Source organism: Falco naumanni, chromosome 4 (assembly GCF_017639655.2).
Source record: "Falco naumanni isolate bFalNau1 chromosome 4, bFalNau1.pat, whole genome shotgun sequence".
NCBI classification, from domain to species: domain Eukaryota; kingdom Metazoa; phylum Chordata; class Aves; order Falconiformes; family Falconidae; genus Falco; species Falco naumanni.
This window is the reverse complement of record NC_054057.1, coordinates 11,606,551-11,633,495: the sequence shown is the minus strand read 5'-3', so window position 1 is coordinate 11,633,495 and position 26,945 is coordinate 11,606,551. Positions and strand designations below refer to the sequence as shown.

General features: G+C 37.5%; 1 protein-coding gene across 1 annotated transcript in view; it reads right to left on the bottom strand.

Annotated features, from left to right (window-relative positions):
* HIBADH (3-hydroxyisobutyrate dehydrogenase) overlaps positions 1–26,945 on the bottom strand; it is an 84,751-nt gene that overhangs the window by 43,377 nt on the left and 14,429 nt on the right. Inside the window, exon 4 of the mRNA XM_040591567.1 lies at positions 25,206–25,327. Within this exon, the coding sequence (XP_040447501.1) occupies positions 25,206–25,327 (122 nt within the window). The remainder of the gene's footprint in view (positions 1–25,205; positions 25,328–26,945) is intronic.

Sequence of the window (26,945 nt, the reverse complement as noted above, 5' to 3'; positions counted from 1 at the left end):
GTACTTCTACAGCAAGAGTTTCAAACCCCTAAAGCTAAGTTTTCTTTACTGGAAACTCCTGCAGCAATCTCCGTATCTATGGCTAGCACTGGCTATATTAAGCTGAAAAGGCATACAGGCTCCTTCCTACAGATCTGCTGTGGAGATTATTTACCATGAGAACAAGCTGTACTGATGTCATCAAACCAGACAGACATCAACTCTTTGCATCACAAGGAATGGAAAATCATTGGTAAGGTCTATAACACTGGAGTTGGAGAGGGCCCATGAGTTTAATCCTCATCTCCTGCTACTCTTTGGCCTTTTCAGTGAATAAGGCAGCACTAACCATCTATAGAAGATGTTAAATGTCACTCTCTAAAGCTCTCACTCAAACAGTATTTATGATCTGTAGGAAAGCCAGTGAAACAGCATAGGCTGAAGCACCAGGAATATGTGAAGGGAAGCTCAGAACTACATCGTGTTTATATTTATTCTTGATTTATTCTTGATAGTCACCCATCTTTCTCAAAGCTGAAAAGGAGGCAAACCACCATTGGTGCTCAATGAAAAACAGCTGATTGAAAATAAATGCCACTAGCAACAAGTATTTATAGTCATCAAAATATGGCAATGATCTGAAGAACCTGCACTCCATAGCATCAGTACAGTAGACAAGTAGAGTATCAGAGCTACCAAATCCTGCCAAAGCTGGCAGCAGAACATACACACACAATGTGTGGCTAGCCATTAGTCTGCCAGTCTACCAGGCTTTGGACACACTGCAACAACACACTGCAGAATCAGGCCAGAATTCCTAAGTCACAGAATTGAAGTGGTGGCAAAGAAAGAGCAAGGTCCAGCAGAGCCACGGAAAAAATCCCCACCACACACCATAATGCAGAAACTTCAACCAACACCCAAATTCACTTAAAAAAATAAGTAGTAGCATAAGACACTGTGAGCAAACATTTCCTCTCCCAATAGTACCCCACTGCATTAGTCCCTCAGTGACCTAAGCTGATTTCACAATCTTTACCATTTTTTCTAGAGGTGTTCCTAATTGTGGATGTAGCTATCCAAAAGACATACCCTTCTCTTGATAAATACAGACTCCAACAAATACCATCTACCATATTAATCTACCAACAGTTGATGTATGTATGCAAGTTAGGGAAACTCTAAGGCAGTTAGACCAAGATCATGCATTTCAATCCTGTGAAAAGAAAATAAAAGAAAATAATTTGAAGTCACCCACTAAATACAGTGCATTTCAAGCTAAAACAGATTGTGCACTTTCCCCCACATATAAATAAAAACAATGACTTATAAACTAAGCATTTTTCAAAGGAAGACATTTATCGTATTTTCTGTTTTAAAAATAAAGCAGAAGCAGCTGTTATTATGGCAACGGACTGAAGAGTCCTGTAACACTGAAATTTAGGTGTAAGGATTTACGGCTCATGTATTGTTCATAGTCAGAAAGGAGCTTGACTATTAGACCTGTAGCAAAATACGTTGGTACTACTGGTAAGACTGGTAACACATACATGTATGTTGCAGACATTGCTTCTGCTACGCATTTTTCAAAATAGATTCTTACAAAACTTTTAGTACTAGTTCAATCAGAAATTAACAGAAATTAATTTCTGAGACTCTATTAGAAGTGCTTCCATGTAGCATTTTTTAAAAAATGTTATATTTATCCAACTTTCATTGACTACTTATGCACCAGCTCGTGAGAAAAAGTCCTGTGTTCATTCACTCCTAGAATACCATAAGGTCAAAGATTCAATATCAATAGCTCACTTACATTCTGGCAGGCCTCCAGGACAGTGTTTTTGCTTTATCTGGCCACTTAATATCTTCTAATAGTTAAAAGGGTCTTCAACAGAAGTTATTTTGCATTTTCACATGATATTGGCAGGATGGCAAGGACATTTCTTTTAAATATCATGTATAATTAGGTGAAAAGCATTACAGAATAACACAATTTGATCTCATTACACTTGCTGCCAGACAGCAAAACCCAAAAATGCAGCAAACTAAATTTCTAGGGAGAGATAACAGAGCATATTTCTTAATATCCTCATGTTAAGAGGGTTACTGAAGTATCCCTCAACATATGTAAAAATGTGGTCACAGTGCCATAAATTCAGTATGTGGGAAGTGTTGGTACTAATTACTGGTATAGAACCTTGACATTAGACATTGCAAAAACCAAGCATCAAATAGACTAGCTCTTTGACAGCAAAGAGATAATTACTAGGCTTCCACTCTTAAGGAATTCCCAGGACTTATTAATGCTAGCACACATAAAAAAAAAAACCCTGATCAAAGAAGAATAGAAGCTTTTATCTCTGTGATAAACTGACCCATCTCTGAGAAAAAGATTACATATGACCAGACAATAAAAGACCCGCTTAACAACTGCTTTGTCATGGGTTTGCTATACATGTCCTAGTCACATTTTCATAGAAGCATACATGGATGTGATTGACTAAACACATCAACAGTTTATTGAAGGCTGCAGAGTTAGAAAAAGAACTATGTATTGCCTATTTACTTTCCTTTGGCTTTGTCACTATCTATCCAGGCAAAGACAAACCACCACATTTATGACTGAATCCATGCAGTGAAAACCACATGGTTAAAGAAATTATAGGATCATGTGTCAACTTGTCTGAATTCTGGATCTCAAACACAAGTTGACATGCAAAGCCTATTTTCAAAACTATTTAGATAATAAGAATCTTAAGTCCAGCTACATGTGTCTTTGGATCACTGGCACTGTTTAATATTTTAAAGACCAATTCTGAGACTCTCACAACTGTTATTTTTAGAATTCCCACAATATGTCTAGGGTATAATGTTCATAAAACAAGACACAGAATTTTCGGATCTCTCACACCTCAAAAATATCAGGACTGCCTAGAAAAGTATACCTACAAAGAGCTTTCATTCTTTCATGTGCTTCTTTTCCCTAGCATTTTGGGATCTGTGTCTGACCTCTTTGCACTGGCTACAAAACCTCTTTGCTGGGAGGAAAGTTTGGCACTGAACCTGGTTAACCACACATGGGTGGTGGAATCTCCATCCTTGAAGGTCTTCAAGACTTAGCAAAAGAAAGACACAGCCTACCTCATCCAATCTTGGCAGCAGTCTTGCTTCAAGGGGGAGGTTCGACTAGATGACCTCCAGAAGTCCCTATAAAATCAGGACTTCTCTGAAAATGAGACAGCAGGACAGCAGGTTGGTATTTCCTTCCCAATGAGTAACAGAAAACAATCCCATTAAATAGTCCAGATTTCAGAACAGCCCTGGCATGCAAGTAGTCTTGGATGTGCTAACCAATAATGCTTTCTAGATTTTCTAGTATTGTAATGCTTTCACAGGTTGGTTGTGCCCATGACAAAGCCTTGAGGAAATAATATTCTTCATCCAATAGGTCTACAGATTTTCTATTAGACAAAGCAAGCTTAACATTAACAAAGCTATCCATTTATGGCATAATACACTCATTCAAACTCCTCCCACAAAAACGAGATGTAAAAGCTTCCCATTCTTCATTAGGACACAGACATAAACCCTTGGCATTGTGAATTCATCAGTACAGAATTCTCCAAGCCAGTACCATATGCATACAGTCCCCTCTCTTCCCTGTGACCCCCTTCCTGGTTCCAGTTAGTAACTTTGGATCTGTCTTACCTACATGGATGACACTTCAGCATTTTCTTAGGCAATCGCAGTCCAGCAGTGTTACACTCTCCCCCCAGTACTCATTACAGCATTTTCTACTTAAGATACTTTCCTTCAGAGTCCTCCTGTCTAGAAGAGCTGCATGCTTCAGAGACTACATGAAGAAAACCACAGGCGAAGCAAAGCACTATCTTCAGCACGCTGCTCTCGCTTTTAGAGAAAAATTTCCCCCCAAAAGTCACCACCTCTCACTCCCCAAGGAATTTTAAAAGAGAATTTTAGGCTAAGCTAAGACTCCTAGGAGAGTCTTATTTCTCCTCACCTTTTGACTTCCTTTAGAGAATGTTCTTCCTCCAAAACAGTCTCCAACACCTTACTTGCCTGTCCATTTTTACTGGGAAGCACACACCTTTCCACCCCCACTTCCTTTCACTATACACATCCATGCCCTCCGTCATTCAAATCGGCCTATCAGCAGAACAAAACCACATTGTTCAGAAGTTCATTGTTACTATCTACTGTAACTTTTACTGTTACTCTATTGGTCTTCAAAGGATACTGGTTATTTTCATAATATAGTACACAAGCACCTCACTCAAAAGACGTTAACAAGTTTCCTATAGTCTAGCAATATGGATGGAAAACTTTTCTTTTTTAAAGACAAATTAATTTTTGTCTACAATGTTATAAACCCTGACACTATTAAAGAAGGCCAAGTGTTGATACTATGTTTAGAGCACACCCACTGTCATTCAACACACAGTGTGGAACTAACAAAGAACGTCAGTTTTGCAAAAAATGGAAACAAATATTTTTCCACTGTCTATTCATATTAATCTATATATATAATAAATGTGTTATTTATATAGAAATAACTTTGAAGTTATCTCAGTCTTATGAGGCACTGCAGTGTTGCAACTTTTAACAATTCGTTACTGACAAAGTGAAAATCTATCAATTCTCCTTTCTATAAAATTTTTATAGTAGCAACAAACATTATTTCAAAAGATAACCATTAATGCAACAGAAATAATTCAGCAAGAAGGTAAGGTGTACGCTACTACAATTACTGTCATTTTATGGCTTCAATACATATTTGTGTGGAAGGCTGAATGCAGTAAACACATCAGAGAATATCTTATTACCCAATAACGCACACAGTCAGCTACCTCATTGGCATTATAAAATGGTTATTTTAGGTTCTTGTTGTTGTAAGGAAACTTTATACTTCTTGTTGTTCACTTTATTGGGTCATTTCTGATATGTAAGTTAGAGCGCTATAAGATAAGAGAAAAGAACACGGGATATAAATGCACACATGCGTGCTATTTAACATGTCCCATCTACTAGCACCTAAAAAGTATATAATCCATAGGTGAGAACTTCAAACAGTTTATGTACACTATTACTTGCTTGAAACATTTCTGAAGTCATTAAAAAAAGTCAAACTGGGAACAAGCAATGATGTACTTTAAATTTCAAGATCAAATATTCTCAGCTTACTGGTTGTCACCTTATTTGATAGGTGTTTTAGTTTTAAGAAAAAAAATAATTATCCAAAAGTATTTATATCAGCCACATTGTTCACACACCAGCAAAGACAGAAATGCATGCTTTTCCAGGATCCATATTGTTCCTCCACGAGAGGAAACCCCTTGCCTGGTGCTCTAATCCATAATTTTTTTCGTTTTTTCAACAGAGTAATAATCTGAAACAGACAACCAAACACACACGTAGAAGATGCTCTCCGACACCTTCTCCTTCCTCTTTCTCGACAAATGAAGTGGGCCACAAGAAGACCATAAAAGACTTAGGATTTTACATTCCAGTTGTTCTTGAATAGTTTTTACTCCAATAGCCTTTTCTCTCACTGTTCAACACTGCAACCACTTGTTTCACGAACACTCCAGCCTGCACCCTGCTTCCCCAAACCCAGCTTTTCTTACTGGAGTTACTCTGTGTTCTGGGAGGCAGTAGCTCTGCAATCTTGCCACGCTTCATCCAGTAAGGCACAGCCCTGAGCAAAGATACAGGGAAGTACAACTACAGGAGAAAGACTTTTGAAATAATAACAGGACTGACCTTTGAAAAGTTACTACACTTCTTGAAGACACTGTGCCTAACTCTTCTCCATCCTGATCCATTATCCAACACAGGCCAGCTGTGAATTCTTCTTCTAAATTCTGCTTCTAAAGCAGATTCTGCAGATTTCAGTTCTGAAACTTCTTGGGGCTTACAAGGCTTTTTACCTTACAATCTCTTTCTCTCTTTTACACCCAATTTACAAAATTATAATTCTCTAATCCCAGAAAATTGTGAAAACAATGGCTCTGGGCATCAACTTTAAAAGCTTGAGGGTGTTTGCTATAGAAGCAGTTTAAATTTCCTCCTCTGTATTTACTTCCAAGCAGGTATGAGTTGGAATATAAAGCAGAGGTTAGGAGTTTCATACGTTACCATTAGTGTGGTATCTCTGCCACTAACTTCTGTTTTGTTAAAAAAATAAAATAAAAAATTGGATTTTATTTTACTAGTGGGATTCCATTACATCTGCTACAAATCTGAGAGTGTTTGGGAATGAGCAGACTTTTTCTCTCCCTTAAAAAAAGGCCTTTCTGTACTTTTTGAAATTTCCTGTAGGGTTAAAACAAAATATTCCTAGGAAAATCAACTGAAAAAAATCATATGCATAGCCACATCCTTTGTATACATGTAGATGTATCTTAAAAAAACCTCCAACTTCTGACAATGAAGTAGTCAAACTTATTTCAGATTTTCTTAAGACCACATGCTGCATATTTAAGCATTTCCATTTTCACTGACTCAAGGCAAAAACATTTACAAACAGAAGGATGAAAAAAATTAGAAGTGTCTATGTAGGAAATAACTCTTGTAAAGTTTAAAGTAGTAAGTACACAAATACTATAAAACTCAGCCACTCTAAAATGACTGTAGCTGTAACTGATTATAGTAATTAAACATTCCCATTATATGCTTTTATTGAATTTTCTATTTTAAAAAATATGTTTCTCAAACTACATTAAAAATGGGCAAAGCACTACACAACATTGCCGTAGTTTTGACACAGTATGTATACACACACATATTACTCACATAAAATGAAAAGTCAAGGAGAATTCTGTTTTCTGAACTAAAAGACATTTCATTACTTTGTTCTTCTCCTTTCTTCCCTCACTCCCCAATTTTTATCTAGCTAGCCCAAGCAATGCATCAGATCTTAAATGTGTACTATGACTCTATTTTTTTTTCCCTTCATTCAGACATTCTTGGTTTTCATGTCTGTGCTGTGAAACCCATAGCAGCTCTCAGCAGCAGTGGTGTCACACTGAACTGGTAGACAGGGAATCAAAACTGTTACGGTTAAACAGGTCTATAAGTAAACTGCTTCAACTTACAGAGATTCTTTCCTCAGCAACCATTATTTTTAATGAGGCCAGTTTACTTTTGGAATCTTGGCAAAAAACAGTCATTTACTCTAGTCCTAGAGCAATGACTGCAAACTGGGCAAACATAAAGATTACATGCAATGTAAAATCTGCATGTGCATATCATTACACAAAAAAACCATGATGTGCTGGGAAAGAGGCCTGTCAAGCTATTGTGTTTGTTAATGAAAAGAACAGTTTTATTCCAAACCAGTCTACTGTATCAGATTTGATAGAACAAGTGTTAACTAAACATCATGCTTAAAAGCTTTGATGAGAAAATCTAACACGTTAAACTAAGAAACAGTTCAAGGACAGCAGGAGGCAATTCCAGAACACAGGCGCAATCTATAAAGGCAAACTACCACAGCTTTTTGATGTTAAGTAAGTAGCAATATCACTATACAACAAAGCTTAGAGGCAGACTGTTGTATCAAGTTTAAAAGTTTAATATCTAGGGTCAAAAGCCTCAATTACCTATTCCACTACTACTTAGAGAAGAAATCAATGTTAAAGTATGATTTGCTGAAAGCATTACCTAAATTATCACATTGAGTTTTTCTTATTCCCTTAGCATCTGAATTTTTAGTATTTCAGTTATGATGCATCTCAGACACTCAGACCACCACAAAACGTACATGTTTGGACTTCAACAAGGTGGGAGGTCAGAGACACTTACTTTGAAAACATATACATTTCTTAAAACAGGTTATGCCCATTAAATGGCCTAAGAAAAAGGGCAACACTGCAACAGAAGTGGCACTTAGTAAATATGCTGCATAATTAGTGCATTAGCACTTTAAATTCATCCATTTCAGGAGAAAGCATAAAAGTACACATTCGAAAAATACAAAACTGGGGAAAAAAGTCCCTTCTTAAACTAGAGATTTACTATGTTTTTGAGTGTCAAACAGGCTACATGACACAAGTTACTAGCTATTTAATAATTTGGTCAGTTAGTGAAAGATGATCGTCTAGTTATTTTTCATGGGTATGTGCTTTCTTTTGTCCATTTATAAAAGAATATAGAAAGTATGACTAAATGATAATTGGAAATGGAGGAAAGATATCTTCTCAAGGCAAAAGAGGAAAAAAGCCCCAACTTTATAGTTGTACTTTTTAATCTTTATTTTGAATATGAATAAGGTATCTTTGCACTCGATACAGAAAACCACATGGATTCCTCTATGTATTCTTCTATGCCTGTCCACTCCACAGCTTTTAAGAAACTATTGTGACCTTCACTGCCGATGAATCTAAGCTCATTCATTAAGTTAAACAGGGACATAACTCTGTGCCTATCACCTTACCAAACCAAAAAAAGTTTTGCCAATATCCCTGACATGGCAATTTTAACACTTTTAACCTTTGTAAATAAAATCTAGAATTAAATCACTTTGCTTTTCAGGAATATTAATCACTATTATCAGGTATTCTAAATTAAACCCTAAAAGTTAGAGCAAATGAATGGGATGGAGGGGACAAATGCCTTCTGTACAAATCTTTATATTATAAATTATCATTGCCTATTTTGAGCAGCCTGGGCTGCAATGCCACCTGGTGGCTTAGAAAAAATAACAGGATTCTGTCTGAACAGTGCTTAATGGCTTGGAAAACATGCAATATTCTATAAAAATACCAAACATGGCAACAATGTTTAAGTTAATAATCTTTATTTCTTATCTAACAAGGCTTGTTTCATTCTGTTGCTCCCGGTGTGCAGTATTTTAAGTTTTAAAGTTCACATGTCCAGATCTAACTTCAGTTGGAATTTTACAATTGTTTTCAACGGTGAGTTGAACTTACCAATGAGTATATTATACTGTAAACAGTTGTACACATACACAGAGTCTAATTCACACAATGCCAAAAGTTGAATTTTTACCCATTTGAGGAAAAATCAAGTACAGCAGAAGTCTAAAAGGAAGGTTACTGAAATGCTTTGTAAAATTACACTGTATAATTAATTCCATAGTAAGAACGTTTTTATGGTGTGTGTTGGTGACCTTTTATTACCATCAAGTTCACAATGCTGGTGGGCTGCCTTTTAATCCCTCCGCAGACAAAGGCCCTAAATAAACACAGATCCCTTCCTGGGAAAAAGTCCTCTCTGGTTAAATGGTAAGGAAATGAGTAAATCATTAGTAATCTTTAAAGCCAAAGCTATAAACTCAAGTTACCTTAAGTTAAAATGAAAGTGTCCTGCAAGAGTTTCAAAGTTCTGTCACAGATAGAAATCTCCAGCTCTTGACTCCAGACTAGGCGCCAGCTGATAAACAAACAATTTAAGTCAAGAGCTGGAGAATTCCCAGCTTTTTCATTTAATGGCTTTGGCCAAGAGTATTTATTGCCTCCAGTTTTATTCTCACTTAGCTCTAAGAGGAAATTTAAACTCATCATTATCTTAAAGCCCCATATGGGCCACAGTCAGCTCACCTGATAGAGCTCCTTTTACTCTGTGTAAGTTCTACTCCCCACTAGAAGTGATGTAATAGTGTAAACTAATTAAATGTAGTTTTAGGCTGGCTTTTTAATAGGCTAAATAAATTTTGTTCAATATGGTTTATATTCCCACTTGGGGCAGTAATGATTCCAAAAAGTTTAACTTTACAATTTCCAGTCTAAACTACTAGTAGTTTACTCCATAAAGGACAATTGAAATAAACAAACAAACAGTTTTCGTAACAAGAGCAGTCAACTGTGGAAAGCAACTGTGTTGAAAATTCTTTACCATAAATTGCTTCAATGGTACCAAAAGGTACAGAGAATTGTGAAAAAGCAGACTGCATAAAAATTCCAATACTTCGAACAAAACATTTCAGGAATGCAAGGACATACAAGTAATTAAAATGTGGTGTTTAGTACTTGTTCTGGTTTTAGAATAGAAACTAGCAAAGCTATAGAGCTGAAAATTAAATATTAACTAAGCACCCGTGGTCAAGCCAAAGTGTTGAATGTGGTGAGCAAGTCCAGCATGGAAAGATTAATATCCTAACTCTACAGGAAGACAGCATCATCCTGTGCCTCAGAGGCCACCTTCCTCCTTCTTCTGTTCTACAAGTATATACTTGGAGGAGGTTAGAGTTATTTAATACAGATTCTAATGATAATTTTCACCTCAGAGATTTTTCAGTCTATCATGATTTAGATTCAGCACTTGCCACCCCATCCCTGGCATCTCCCTCTAATAAAACATATTTGTCCTGTATATTAATAGCTTAGAAACTTCCCACTTAAGAAATAAAATTCACAAGTATCAGATGGAGAACTGTGCTTAGCAAAAAGTCTGACTACCATTCCTAAAGGGTTAATAGAACTCAAACTTGAAACCAGGAGGTTGTATTCCCCTCCCACCCAGCCCCTTTTCCCAAAAAATACTTTCCTAACCTGACTTGGCTGAAAAAGCCAATTAATTGTTCCAGTGTCTGCCAAGACTTCTTATTCCTTTAAAAATGCAGATAGTGTTTGAGACAGCTGGCTATTCCAAACCCAGGTAACACCCCTAGATGTGGAAAGAATGAGTGAACATGAATTATGATTAGTTTTTTAAATGGTTTCATAATGAAACAGACAGACAGGTATCTTAAACCTACTGTATTTCCAGCATATATTATTTAAAAAGGAAAACACGGTGTCTAGATGTCTCTGCTACTCCACCAAGTCTATGGAAGCAGTTTAATGCAAATTGCATTAAAATATGTGGAACTAGTTTTTCTGTCTTTGTTAGGAACTGATAGTACAGATATTATGATGTCATGTAAAACACATACACACACGAAGCAACCACCAAATGACAGACAAGAACCTTTCTGAGCCTGAGCTACTGCAATTTGTACAGAAACTAGTCATTTTAGGTCAAGTTAAGGTCATGGCAAGGCAGAGAAACCCTTATGACAGTTGTAAGCCAAGTATCTAGCTCAGAATTGAGCAGAGAACTGCAGTTAAATCCCTATTTACTTTTCTACATGACTGAGAGGTCTAAAATATACTACAGTACTAGGGAAGGCAAAGAAAAAGTCCATAAAATTTATTTTGTAACATCTCTGCTCATTAAGAAGCTTATACTAAGAAATTGCTGCTGACTGAGCTGTACATGGAGTCAATGTAAAGAGGAAGGAGAATTTGAAACATTCAGATATTAACTGTTATTAACTAAAATACTAATTCATATAAAGTTTTATGATTTTACTGTATTGTAATAACATAAGTTACTTACAAATTTATATTTGTCGATAGCATTTCCACTATCATCAATTAAATACACCAGATTTATTGTATGTCTTTCCTGTAACTTCACATTTAAGCCACAGGATTTATTTTTGGAAAAAATCTCCCATTTGAGTTAACAAGAACCCCTGCTTGTAGTGTACTTTGTGCACTTTTGAAAATTGTTCTACAGTGAACATGTACTAAAACACAGGTAAGTGTGAGCAGCCAATATTGACAATTTCTTAATAGTGGGGAAAATTACAGAAGTTTTCACAAATACATGAAAAGTAAAACAAGTATAAAAATATCAGGGACTGTTTTTCTGGGAGCATGTTTACATCTTTCTGGCCAGTGATGACCAGTGGAGACCAGTGATGACCAGTGATGAGTGGCATTCCCCAGGGGTTGTTACTGGGACCAGTGCTATTCAACACCTTTGTTGGCAACAGGGACAGGGGGATTGAGTACACCCTCAGCAAGTTTGCTGACGACACCAAGCTGTGTGGTGTGGTTGACATGCTGGAGGGAAGGGATGTCATCCAGAGGGACCCTGACAGGCTTGAGAGGTTGTGCCATGTGAACCTCATGAACTTCAACGATGCCAAGCGCCAAGTCCTGCATGCGAGTCAAGGCAATCCCAAGCACAACTACAGGCTGGGCAGGGAATGCATTGAGAGCAACCCTGAGGAAAAATACTTGGGGGTGTTGGTTGACAAGAAACTCAACATGGCCCAGCAATGGGCATCTGCAGCCCAGAAAGCCAACCATGTCCTGGGCCACATCAAAAGAAGCATGGACAGCAGGTGGAGGGAGGTGATTCTCCCCCTCTACTCCACTCTTGTGAAACCCCACCTGGAGTACTGCATTTAGTTCAGCTCTGGGGCCCTCAACGTAAGAAGGACCTGTTGGAGCGAATCCTGAGGAGGGCCATGAAGATGATCAGAGGCTGGAGCACCTCTCCTATGAAGACAAGCTGACAGAGTTGGGGTTGTTCAGCCTGGAGAAGAGAAGGTTCCAGGGACACCTTATAGCAGCCTTCCAGTACCTAAAGGGGGCCTACAAGAAAGCTGGAGAGGGACTTTTTACAAGGGCAGGTAGTGATAGGACAAGGGGTAATGGCTTTAAACTGAAAGAGGGTAGATTTAGATTAGATATCAGGACAAAATTCTTCACTACAAGAGTGGTGAGGCACTGGACCAGGTTTCCCAAAGCAGCTGTGGATGCCCCATCCCTGGCAGTGTTCCAGGCCAGGCTGGATGGGGCTTTGCGCAACCTGGTCTAGTGGAAGGTGTCCCTGCCCATGGCAGGGGTGCTGGAACTAGATTAATTTTAAGGTCCCCTCCAACCCATTCTATGATTCTGTGATTCTATGATTTTCTGTTTATTTGCTTTTGTTTGTTTTTTTAAGGAAAAGAAAAATGTTGACAGCCTACGTGCAACACTTAACAAACAGGGCCTTCAGGCCTGAACTGTGATTTCTCCAGCTTAATTTTCCCTCTCCCTAAGTTTAGTTTTGATGCAGTTTATTTAAATACGTAACTGTGGAGTTCTACCTCATCAGAGTGAGTACTTACTCATAGTAACAATTAAATTTGTTGGCTTTCCTAAGAACTGTCTGATTAGGGAGGCAAAGTAATGATGGGCTGCACAAATTAGCTCCAGAGTTCTAAGGGATCAAAGTTGTATTGCCCTCCAAAAAGAGATCCTCAGCTTGGGAACTTCAGATCTACTTGAAGCAGCACACACAGGTGACTAAGAGCAGGTAAACACCTTCCTAGTAAAAGCTGTCAGTTCAGGTACATATTCTAAAAAACCTTGGCAATGCTGCAGACAAAGTTCAGTGGTTTCAGCAACATACATGAGCATTAGGAACAATTAAAACCAAGCCACGCATCAATAAAAGAAACACTCCTTTGCAGCTGCAGTCTATGACAAGTACTTACAGACAAGTACCCTTCAGCTAATAAACTTTCTCCAGTTCTCTCTTCTCCCATAATCCTGAATGTTTTGCCATTGGAAATCCCGGACAACAACTGGAATTTTAAAAATGTGTTTTATTTCATCAGCCAGTGTATAGGATACTCAAGTTGTTAGAGAATATAAGTGACAGAGATTCAGGAATGCTCATTCCCAGCTGCGACCTCATGAGAAACAGCAATATACCTACTAGAGTGGATGAAGGGAGAGGAAAAACGGACATTATTTCTGCTTCAATTAGAGAGTTAGGAAGTGAGAGACAGCATTTAAAGTGAGTTAGTCATTGTTGTGCTGCAGAGACATAAATAGAGTAGTAATGAAACATAACAACTTGCAAAGCCTAAATACACAGTTCTGCTTCAAGGTCATGTTTGGAGGAGATGCTGCTTTGAAAAGAACCATGAAATATTCTAACCCAATACTATCTATTCCATTTCCAAGAAAGGCAGAAAGGAGTATGTCATTGTGCTAAGCTGTATTTCAACAAGGTTAAATAATCTATCAATAAGGTTAGATGCTGAAAATAGCAAACAATAAATCATAAAACATCAAATAATAAATCTGCTATGTTTACTTCCAGGATGAAGGATATTTCCAAATAATTAAAATTGTTAGCTTAAAGCTATAAAGTCCAGCCAAATCATGACCAGGATGTCAGTTCTATGTAGTGCTTTGAAATTCCTGAGTTTCAAAGACAGTAACTCAGTAGTATAAAACAGATTACCCTACAGACACTTAACAGACACTGAGGACATAGCTCTTCAACCTGCACTAAATTCCCATTGAAATGGATGGACTTGAGTAGATGCTTAAGTGTTTAATGCTGCATTGGAGCCTTATAGATGTGCTCTATTAAGGTACTTCTAATAATTATCTTTCCCATGACTTCATGTAGTTTAAATTTCTTGATTCTTAGCAATAAGGGGATAGCAGTGAAAATGTTATTAAAGTTTTGATAGTGATTAACTAATTATATGTCTTGTGACATATACTGTTTCTGTAAGCTTCTGTTTCCAGAGTCCAAAGCTGAAAATAGCAGGTTTTAATATTAAAGTTTTAGCCTTCAGTGCTTTTAAATGTTAGTGCCAACAAATTAAAAATAAACTAACAAAATTTAAAATGAGCTGTCTCTAAAACATTCAAGATTTGGAATATTTGACCTATGAATTCATAACATGAACTAGGGGAAAAAAAAGCAAGATGGAGAAGACTTTCAAATGCTTCAATGGACTATAATGCCTTATGGTTCAATAAGCTGTTGGTATCTGCCACCATAATTAATTACACTCGTGCTTCCCTTCTGCCTCTTGTTAGTAAAACAGAAGACAAAATACAAAAAAGCAGATTCATTACTTGTTCAACCCATCAGTAACCTGCATGAACTACCTGAAAAAAGAAAACCCTAAAATTATGAGTACACAAGAAGCTGCCAAACCGCATATCCTCTCCCCACTCTGTTTTCCATCGAGTAGCTTTTTCTTGTGAGTAATTCAATAGCAAAAGGAAAAAAAAAGCTATTGTACTTTACTGCCTCTTGCACAATGTGATGAAAGAACTGACTCAGAAACTTGTTTTCTATTTTCAGCTGTATTATTTGGTCTAATAAAAGTGTCTACCTTTCTGTACACAATTTCCCTTCTTTGTATTCTTAAACCACGATGTTAAAGAACACTGGTACTGTGTTACTATGATTAGTACTGAAACATGATAGATATGTATTATTTGTGTGGCAGGAATTTAATTAGCATAATAATGTACACTACTATGGCAAGAATTTATGACTACAAAAAAGCTGAAATTCCTCTGTGGTTCAGCATTCAGAAGCAAGGGAAAACAGCAACTCACACCACTTTTAGACTCCGAGGATTACTGCACCCAAGCAGTAATTTACACACATCCCACAAGAAATGGCAGAGCCATAGGAAATGCCACTCTTAACCACACAGGGTTCCATTTGACTGACAACTGCATTCGGCCTGTCTTTTTCCAATTAAGCTCCATCTGTTTCCTCAGTTGGACTGGTTGGCTTGAGGCCTCTCAACAGAACATCCACTGTATGTTATTGCCCCCACTCCCCCAAAAACCTTTCACTGCCAGAAGCCAGGGGATGCTTCCTCAAAGCATGTCATTGGGTAGGAGCAGGCGAGATGGGTGGGAGTGGATGTGTGGCACACGAGCTTCGGGAGCACCCTGAAAATGCATGGTTTTAGTAACTTTGACATATCCAAGGAAGGGTTAAGTACCTACAAAATAAAATAAAAAGCACCATTTTTCTTTCATTATATAGTCTGACCAAAAAGCTTCTGAAACCAAAATTAAATAGTGTGTTCCCTTCCACTCGCTAACATACACATGCTAAAATAAATAATGGCCAAACTGATTTAAATGAAATTCTGTAGAAGAATTTGTGCTTGGATGAAAATGGCACATTTAAGCCTGAAGCAAAAGTAAAACCGCCAAGTTATAAACCTCTCAAATGAAAGGTTTATAATGGAAATGCCAACAGACCCTTAACTATAGTGGAGCTGTTAGGTGCCAACATATAAATAATTTTAGTTTTTGTGGTCACTTACGATAAATTAGATACAGTGCAAGTGGAAACAGTAGGGTTCTGATTCAGTAAACAGTAATGGCCAAGAGTGCATGTTTGGATTTTTAGACAAGTATAGCATAGATCTGATGCTGGCACTGAACTGGAGTCTATAAGGGACATTTGGACTTTTTAAAGTAGTAAGCAAGCCATATTCTGAATTCTTGAGGGCTTGTAAAATAAAAACTCCTTAACAAGCTTTGCTGCCTACTGTTTCAGTCTTTTAAGAATCCTTTAACCCAGTTGCCAAAAAATGCTCTGTTCAATATTGGTATAATTGTCTACCAAGGAAAACAACATACTAAGTAAGTGTACATAGTTAATTTAGTGTTAAGAATTGCCAAACATACTAATACAGAGGGAAAAAAGTGCCAGTGACCAAACAGTAACAGATTAATCATCTTCTTTATTTAGGTGTGCCAGCAGCTGCTCCAGTAACACAAATGCCTTCCTATAGTCCAGTTTGTTCTAGCACAGGAATGATGCATTTAGGTGATTGGGTATGTTCGTTTTGGCCCTGGGAGGCATTTATTGCATTGTTTCACAGCAGTCAAGCCCCCCACCCCCCCCCACCCCCCTCCCGCCTCAGCATGGCATGTTGAGGCAGTGATGGATGCTATTAGTGCTCTCTGCAGGAACTTCCATCTTGGACAGGGTGGGAGCCCTCCGAGGCAGCCAGGATTCAGGCTAAGGCTGCTAAGAGGATGCTCCATCTCAGGAAACTCTCCTGCTTGCCAAATTCACATCAGCTTCTCATTTAGTGCTTCCGCTACAAAACCTTCCCGCTGCCCCAGCATCACCCCTAACTCCCCACTAATAAAAATTCTAAGATGAGTTATCTGCAAAAACGGGAAAGCTATACACACTCCTAGTTTACTCTAACTAGAGCTCTACTACGACAATGTTTCATGTGCAGATAATGCCACCAAAATTTACTCTCTCCAACTGTCCTCCAACTTTTAGAAGAGAGGAAATCTCTATTCTTCCAGCATACTCAACATAAAATGCCTTACTCAAGACAAAAAGCATTTAGCTGCTCTCAAATACTGCTTTCAGACTACTAGCAATTGTAGCAACTCTGGGACGTAGTTTAATTGGAAAAACGTTGGACAGCAGAAAACAATGAAGTTTGAAAAGCTAACTATGTATAGTCATATACCTGTACAAATTATCTATGTTACCTTTATATTGATTTCTGAAGTCATAATTTTAAGCGCAACAAAGAAAAGTAACACGAATGAAACAGAAGTAGTACACTCCTCAGCCAGAGCTAAAAGTCAATTTGACTTTCTCTGTACTCCCACTGGCAAATATACTAAAAGCCACAAGCCCCCCCTCCCCATCTTACTGCAGACAAATTTAACATTCTTCCACAATTCAGAATAAATAAAATACAACTGCTTACAGAACCAGGAACAGAAACTGAAGGGTCAGCATTAGGGCGACACTTCCATGCATAATACTGTTCCTGTCAAGCCATTCTTTAATGCTTCTTATGAACAGATACAGGTTTAAGCTGTCTAAGGTCTAGGAAATTCCACACACTGTGTCCCGGCAAAACTATAGGAATGAAAATAACAAAATTTTAAGGGTTAAAGTTGTAGGTGAAATACAGTGCAGCAAGTCACTTTTGTTTTCACTTCAAGTCCTATGCTGTGCTTGGCATGACATGAACTGTACTTAAAAACTCTTCAGCTCTGGAACTGCATGACTCTTCTCCATCCTCTGCATTTCAGTAGATCGAAGCAGTGAGCCAACAGGACTAAATACTGTTGGACAAACTGAAAGGTGAATGTTTACATAGTTTGTGCGCTCACAGCTGAATTCTAAATGCTTATCAACAGTAAAAGGCAATACTGTTTCCCTTAAATTTTTATTTAATCATATAAATCATGGTTTTTCAAAGTGTGGTTGGAGAATTAGGAAATCCTGGTATTTCTGCATGCTTTCTGTGGATTAACCAAGGAGCGGCTCTGCTAAGGACAAAAACTCAAGCTACTGAATTGTCTCACAGCGGGCAATACTACAGTAAACACTATAAATATCAAGATTTTTTCAGGTATTTATTTAAGGTGCAGAGGGAATACTGCTCCCTTTTTTTTATTAACACAACTTAAGAGACTTGTAAAAACATAAAGATGTCCTCCACTACAAGAAAATTTTCTTCAATGAACCAGTGACTGAGACTGGCTCCAGATCATCAAATAATACTGTCACACATAAATCCCATCCTTATCCAGCTCATCACTATGACTTTAGAAAGGAAACACAAGTAACCCAGAATACCAGCATCATCCAGATGGAGGTCAATAGAAGATCCGCTTTCATTCCTGCTGATCCTGGATTCAGCCACTTAGGGGATCAAAAATTTACTTTCAAAGGCCTGCACTGCAAGACAAGGGCAGTCGTCCCTGCCTGCAAAGTTCCCCCCATCTGGACTGGTGTTTTCTACTCCTTTAAAATTGTTTAAGTATTTAATGGGCCTACAAAGGAGTCTTCTTCAACACAGAGTAGTTTCAACAAATATGTTCTAAGACTTTGGTTCAGGTACTTAAGTTGTTAATGTTTCTTCTCATGTGTCTAGTCTAAGATCTGCAGAGCTCCCTTGCTGAACAAGTGACAAAATAAAATATGTAATTCTAAGTCTTCAAAGTTTTCAGAGGTCTAATCCATTTAAGTAAGTCAGCTTTCTCTGGACTTTTTTTTTTTTTAAACAGGAGTTGCACCCACTGAAAAAGTCTTGTTTAAGGCAACACTGAATTGCAAGTACAACTGCTTTCCATTAAGATTCAGAGTAAGTTGCATTTTCTCCAGTGGCACCTCCAATGCTTGTAGCTGATGGGAACTGTCCCCACACCAAAGGCTGCTGTGTGGGCACAGTGTACTCCGAGTTCCACTCTGTGCTGTGCCTTCCAGTTTGTACCTCCTGCTCTGGTGTGCATGGTGCTGGGCTCAGTGCTGCTGACATGTGAGCCATCCACATTTAGCATAGTACAGAATTAGGACTCGGAAAGAGTCAGGGCTTTTTTAAGGTCTGGTGCTTATCATCCCTCCTGTCCAAAGCACAGGAGTCACGCTAGGTTTTTTGACTACATGAAAAATACACACTTTGAACAAAAGGCTCCATTTAAAGAGCAAATAGAGAGAAAAAGAAGCCTATGAGCATTTAAAACCAAAACAAACTTTGTAGAAAGTTTCAAAGTCATCACTGCATTCCAGAAGTGTTTCCAAACACCACCTGCAACTCCTTAAATTTAAAAGTACTCTAGAAGAAGCAATCAAAATTTTAAAAATTAAATTAAATAAATTCTTATTCCCTAGAACTTACAACAGGCAGAAATCTGAAGATCATTCTTATTCCGTGTGTCTCAGAATACTTGACAGGATGAGCCAGATACTAGCATTAAAGTAACCACAAGCAAACAGAGCAGCTATTAGGAATGTGGTAACAGCTCACATACAGCCATGGATATTAGAACCAGTTTTACTGAGAAAAGGAATGTTGGCTCTAATTCTTTTCAAAGAGTGCCACTGGGATTTTTAACTTCCATCTGGACAGTTTTCCTTTAACTGTTTTTGAACACCATGTGTGAGAATACAACAGAATGGTAGACATTAGAGATGGAAAAGACCTATTAGATCATGTAGCCATCCTTCTGCCAGTTAAAGATTCTTCCCTACAGAATAGTTCCTAGCACTTTGCCCAGTACAGTTTAAAGCATGTCGAGATAATTGGCTTCAGCCATTGCCTTTGGAAAATTATTCCACAGTGTATGAAGAATGTCATTAGGAAGTTTTTCCTGGTAGACACAGCATGCATTTTTCTTTCCTTAATAATTTCCAGCCTATTATTCCTGGTTATATCCCATTGGGCCAGCCTGAGTAACTCATCTTTACACCTTTGAATAAATGGAGACAGGTATGTTTCCCCACACATGGGTCACTAGTTGGCCAGACAACACACAATTTTATAGCCAAAATATACACTATACTTCAATAAAATCAGTCATTCCACCCTTTTAGTTATTGTAGGATAATAATTTCCACCTCAGTGAAAGTTTATTTATCATTTTTAGATTATACTCGCAACGACTCTGCTTATTCTTCCTTGCCTTCTGCTACCTTTTGCATTCTCCATTAAAAAAAAGCATAATAGACTCACAGAAGAAAAATACCCTTGCAAGTCAGCACACCAGTAAATGTACTATCTAAGTACATTCTGCAACAACAGCTGCTATCAACATTGTGATTTGTGCACAGGGTTTATACTCCCTCCCTCCCCAGTGTCAAAATACACCTTTTTGCCAACTGTAACATTTTCATAATCTTCATTCCTTTCCAATTTCTCTCTAACAAAACAGGACAATTAAACTAGCTTTATTTTGACAAACGTAAGTGTTGTTAGTTTAAAGCGTAAGTCACTAGAAATCAGAAGCTTTTCAAGCATCTCAGATTTCAAAGTATTTCTTTGTCCTCATTCCAGCTTCCTTAATCAGTTCACCTAATTCTTCCCTTTTTCATTATCAGTTACTTCCTACGCTACTTTTACCTCATTTAGATTTCAAAATAACTCAGTAAAATTTGTCATACTATCTTTAACATTAAGGTTGTACATCATCATTTCTACTACCCTCCCTGGATCACAAACATTGCAAAAAATGAGTATGATCAGATGCACTCAGAAAAAATGTGAACAGAGAAATTAAGAAACATGTCAGGAAAGAAAAGATTAAGCAAGACATCAGAGACTAAGGAAAAGCAGAAGAAGTAGTGAGGTGAAAACGTTGTGGTTGGTATCAGGAGCACAAAGAATATTGTGGCCACTCTGAGTACACACACTCAAGCTTCAAAAATATAAAGCATAAAAGCATGAATTTGGTCAGAATTATTAGTTTTAATTCACAAACCTGCTTTGTCTTGACAATGTTTCAAGGATCCTAACAAATACTCAAATCAAAGCATTAGCAGGCCAAAAAGCCAGAACCAAGCAAAGCCTCTATACCATTGAATACAGGAGATTCCTTATTTCATGCCTTCTGTTTATTAAAGAAGTACATAATCTTTCAAATTAAAAATGTTGAATCAATCAACTAACTCTTTGATGAAGTCATAAGATGCGTTTCTCTAAAAATGCACAAAGCTAAGGAAACAAAGCAGACAAAAACCTAGGAAAGCCAGTAAAAAGTAGCTCTATGAAGGCTCTCCAACAGAGAGGTCTATTAAACAAGTTTTATTCTGGCAAATGTATCGATGATGCTTCCTTATTACAACAGAACTTACAAACTATGATGTAATGTTTGAACCACTCACTACTAATTTTTATTATTTAGTCTAGTCCTGAAATATCTTCCAAATCATCTTTGCAAGTATCAATGTCTACAGACATAGTCTTAACTCTTCTGCAGGGCACTCTCCTCCACTTCCCTTGGAAAAGACACTGCATTAAACCTTCAACATTCAAGTAAGAGAAATGTATTCACCAATTATTCTGTTTGGCCTATTTAATCTCTGCTAGCAGTCTGGTCATGCCATTGAAATACATTCACTTTTCCAGTCTTAAAGCTGTCATCTTTTTTTTTTTTTTAAAAAAAAACCAAACAAAACTGGAGTCATGAAATATATTGGTCTTTGAAAGGAAATAAAATAAAAGATCTCCACAGTATTTCTTAACATTCTTTTTCTTTGCTCCATATTAAGTACAGATCCAGCCATACAGGGAACAAGTCCGCAATTCACCCTTCAAGGACTCGCATTTTACATTAACAGAGAGCTGAAATCTCAATTTGTCAGTGTTATTACTAATACTCTTTCCATCACTTAATGGTTAGCTTGAGCTTATGGAAGTAGTACTGTAAGATTAAAGTTTGAAATGACAGCTGGAATAGAAACTCCAGCCTTTTCTAACCAGCTCCAACCCACGGATCCTCCAAAAATTTTTTCATTCTACCGTTTATTATTTTAGCATGACTACAGATGTCTACATGACAGCTGTTATTAACAATTAGCAGCCTGAATTTTTTATTGACAACTATCTTGACTGAAGTAGACAGTTTCTACTTGTTTCATCATCAGATCTAAAGAACCATACTTACAAAAGAATTGAAAACAGTTTATCTGTAGCTCCAAAAACAGAAAAGCAAATCAAGCTGTCACATCTTTTTACGAAGTTTCAGCAGAATGCTCTACAATGTATTTTGAGCAGAAGAGGAGCTGATATAATTTCAAGAGTCAGTGGAAGGGAAAAACAGTTGAAAAAGTAGTACCTGAATGCTTACAATAAAGAAAGCATCACATGAGAAATAAAAACAACAACACTTTGTCCACTGTACTTTAGACAACGCATATTTTCTATTGTACTGAAATTAGAAGTTTCATTTTTTTATAATATAAATATACTACAAAATAAAGTACTGAATTAAAAAGGGGAAAACGTTAAAGCAGCATCAGTGAAACCACTAGTAAAGTTTGCTCTGAATTTCAAGGTAAGAATCTGTATCATACTTTCAGTGAAATCAGTGGGAGGGCAAACTCAACACAGTTCTTAAAGGATAAATTTAGATCCCTTACTCTGCCAGTTGTGTCTTTGGTGCCAACAGAAGTTAGTTTTAAATAGGCTCCTGTGATAATGTATGCTTTAAAAGCCTTTTATACATACAAAGGTGCAGAATCTCATCTTCTCAGAAAGATAAATTTACTCCCCTAGATGAAGAAAAAAATAAAATGAAATACACACAGATCTTGAAGATGTTTCCTCATTTGTCATATCCTCACAAAGAGCTGACAAACCAGGGCAGCACTGGGAACTGTGACACAACTTTCTCGTGTGGTCCTCACAAGAGATCCTAATCCCAGGGTAAAGCGATTGCTATCTCTAAACAGCATTAGCAGCATAATCTGCATGCAACTACTGGGATGAGAGGTATTTTCCGAAGTCAGTTAATACAAAATAACACAATAGTAACTTGGTGCATGAACTTCCACTTAATGGGTCCTGACTGTAAGCTGCAAGTAAATGCTGTAGGCCGATAAAGAAGAAGATGGCACTACCACCTTGGCACACAGGCTCATCTGAAAATGATGAAGGGAAAGAATCTTTCAGGGGGTAACATTGCAAACAAGCCACTAAAATCTGGCACTAATGCTAGGCCTTAAAATACTTCTTCTGCAATGTCAGGACAGGATTAAAATCACTGCTGTTTTTTCATAAGGTTCACAGACCAAGCAATTTTCAAAATATTATTTAGTTTGTGAAATAACTTGCCCACAGTGCATATGAACATTACCTTCCACCAGGCAACACCCAAATACCTAAAAACACAAGTGGAACTGTCTGCCAATAACAGCTAGTAAACAGACACAACTAAAGACGACAGTTCAGGCATGCTGCTTTCTCTTCCTCCTCATTGCATCCCACAAACGCCCTCCCTCACACTCCCTGCCAAGTCTATTGCGTCGCACAGAAACAGAGCAATGCCTGCCAATTTCTGGAAAGCTGAGCATACTTCTCCATTTAGTGTTCTGTCTGAAGGCCAACAAAGCAGTCAGGACGTACAAAAATCCCCCAAAGACTTTCTGTGTCAGGTCTTGACAGACGGAAAGAACCAAGCATAATGTTAAAGCTTTTCCAACATTAACTTCTCCGCATTCCTAGCAACTGCCCACTTTAAATGTGATTTGTACAGAACCTGTGGCATTCACAAACATTACGCATTAGAAAGCTGAGGTCTCAATTCTTTCCCTCTCCTTCAGAATAACACCCAATCTGTAACTCACACTAAACACCAAATAATTTTGTATTTGGATAAACCACTAACACCAAAAGAGCCATTTGTATTCAGACTAGTCAACTGTATGTTATCATATTAACCCAGCCTGGGCATTACCATTTTCTCAAGGAACAAAGCCCCCAAAACAGCTAGGGTTGTTTTGGAATCAAACTTCTTTTTCTTTCCTTCTTTGTAGTTATAGCATAGTCATCCTTAGTATAAAAGCTAACAGGTAAAACCAAATTACAGACATTTCTAAAAGGTAAATAATTCCCTCAGGTAAACAACATATCTGGGGGAAAGAGATTGAAGACAACCACATACGAGATGTCAGAACTGCCCAACTGCTAAGTAGAAGGCCATTCTGTGTTTAGAAAAGGATCAGATAGCTATATAATCCACCCACAATGTGCCTGGGTGGCCTGACAAGTTATCTAACTTTATAAGGGTTAATATTTTGGCTGGGAAGCAAGAATCTTGTCTTCCCCATTATATTCTTCAATATCACCTGCCTGGGTCTTCCTACTTTCTGTTCACGTTAGAATCTGTTGAAAATCTTGGCTACTAGCGTGTAGCCAAATCTTCCCTTAGTTTTCAGTTGAAAATTAAAAAGATGGTTAGTTTTTGCTCCTCACCCACACTCTCCCTCATGATCTGAAATTCAGGTTATGCTCTTATCTAGCTTGTGCATCACACCTTTTATAAACTCTGTAAGGCCAAATTCTCTCCTACCCCTTGCATTTTTATTCTCTTTCAGGTATAACTATCTGAATTACCTCATTAAAGACAGGATAATAAAGAATTCTCATGACGCCACTTACCTTAATTTTTAGAGCTGATTGTAAAAACCCCAAGATTTTCCCACACAAAATGGGTTTTCCTCACCTTCTAGGGGTTTTAGAGAATTCAACAATAGTAATAGTCAGCTACGGTTTTGTTTTCAAAGTGTTAATTTTACACTTCTGCTCTCCTCTGTCCACAAAATGGAAGACTTCCCTGCTCTATGTTATTTCTTACAAGAGACAAAATACTCAGAGATCAATAGTTAGCAACTTCAAGAATAGACAAATATCACCCGCATTCTTCAGCTGCATGAAACCAGAGGAAAGCTCCTCGACAATGAAATCCCTTATTCTCCCCTTCATTCTCTCCTTTTTAATTAATGAAAAAGCAGCAGAACTTTTACTGGTTACTTACTGGTAACCAGTCTTTCCCAAACAGAAAGAAATGGATGACAACTGAAGAGATGTGACTACCTGCACAAAATCAAAACTTTATAAAAGAAATTAAATTAAAAGGATCACCATACCATACCATGTGAAGGCTCAGTTTCTCCAGGTCTAACACAAAAGCATATTCCTAAACCATAACGATATTCCTAAAATAACATACATTTATTTAATGTAATGGAACAAAAAACCCCAACCCTGTACATATAGGAAAGAAAAGCAACTTGTACCAACAAGGGTACAAACTCATGGCTGAGATTGCAAAGATACAACTTGTCCAATATGAGGGAAACTGTTAATGAAGACTTACCTCCAGAAACTGGGGCATCCATGAAAACAGCTCCCATTTTTTCAACTGCTTTGGCTAATTCTTTTGAAACAGCAGGGTCTATAGTACTGGAATCTATTAGCAATGAGCCCTTCTTCACTTTCCTAAAATAAAGATTATTATTATACTACTATTATTATTATTAACAACTGTTTGTTGCACAAGACATCTACAGTTATTACCATGGCACCGGCTTTCTTCAGCATGAGAAATGTAGACACTTTCCAGTACACTAATGAACACAAAGTTTTAAACTATTGAGCAAGATCTGATCAGTATGTGACTTCTGAATATGTATACTGCAGTTTTGAATTACTCAAAACTCAATAAACCCTGAACACAAAAAAGAATGTTCTTCTAAACACTATTATAAAAAAAATATACAAAAAGGGTGCACTAGGAAAAACTGCAATCATGTAAGCCTGAGCAGTACACCATATATAGATCATCTAAGATGTGTTCTAAGCAACTGAACTAAATGTTGATACAGACAAAAATTTCATGTATAACAACACAATTTCTGCATAAAGATCATACCTAACACCACAAAAGCCCACTGAAGATCTAGAGCAAAGCATGGAGAAAAATGTTAAGTTTTCCCAATGATAGTAAATTTAGGCAGAAGAATTCTATCCTGAACTGTAGAACACAATATTCTATAAATATTATATATAAAAATAAAATAGGCATTTAAAAAATGCAATTAAAAAAATTTAATCCCCTCAACAATAAAGAATTGTTCATGCTTTTATCCATCTTTCCATTCAATTGCATTGTGATTTCATGTCCACTGGACCAGCAAACACCATGAAATCAAACAACGTGATTTCTCAGTCATAAAAAGGTGAGTAATTAAAAGCTACACATGACAGATGCAAAGCTTCACTGCACCTTGCGTGCTGTTGGTGGTACAGTGAATTTCACTGAATCTAATTACCTAGATGGCTGGAAATAGTCTCTCAATATATACATACGGTTGTGAACCCCACTGTAGCTCCAGACTCAAACTGCCACATACACAGACCTTGCCCTTTTTCACAGGAGAGATGTGCTGCTGCAGTTGAACACATGCAAACACAAACCAGCGTGGCAGACACAGTACTGCAGCTTCTCCCCTGATGTTCAGAACAAGGAGCAGTAGTCCAGGATCCTTGGTAACACAGCAGGATGACTAAGTTAATCCTTAAACACTCCAAAGCATCAATGTTTTCTTCAGTAAAGGTTAAAAAGCTTCAGAAAATGATCCAAGTCAAACTGGTCACCAAGGACTAGGTCACTCAGAGCAACAATTAACCTCTACTGTCAAATTACACTTCCTTATCTTGAATAGGAGGCTGAGAAACTGCAGCAGCACAGGACTGCCCTCCAGATCCTGTCCCTTGCAGAATTTTCCACATATAGATAGTCAAAAGATTAACTGGCTGTGTTATATCAGTAAGTGCTGCCAACTGGTCTTCAAAGCACTGCCATCCTGGATATAATTCTCCCGCAGCTGTTTGCCCAGCTTTGTGGGACTGATCTCATTACCTTTCTTCCCTGAAGGGTCTAAGCTACAGATACTTAGATCTGCTCAGTCCTACTTTGTGAGGAATTAAAACTACAGACAGTAAGGGAAGGAAGCAACTATTATTTCCTATATTGCAAGAATAGATATCCCTCTCCTCTATTTCATTTTCTTATCACTGCACCTAAATATTGCCTACAATCGATACCTAAAAAAGG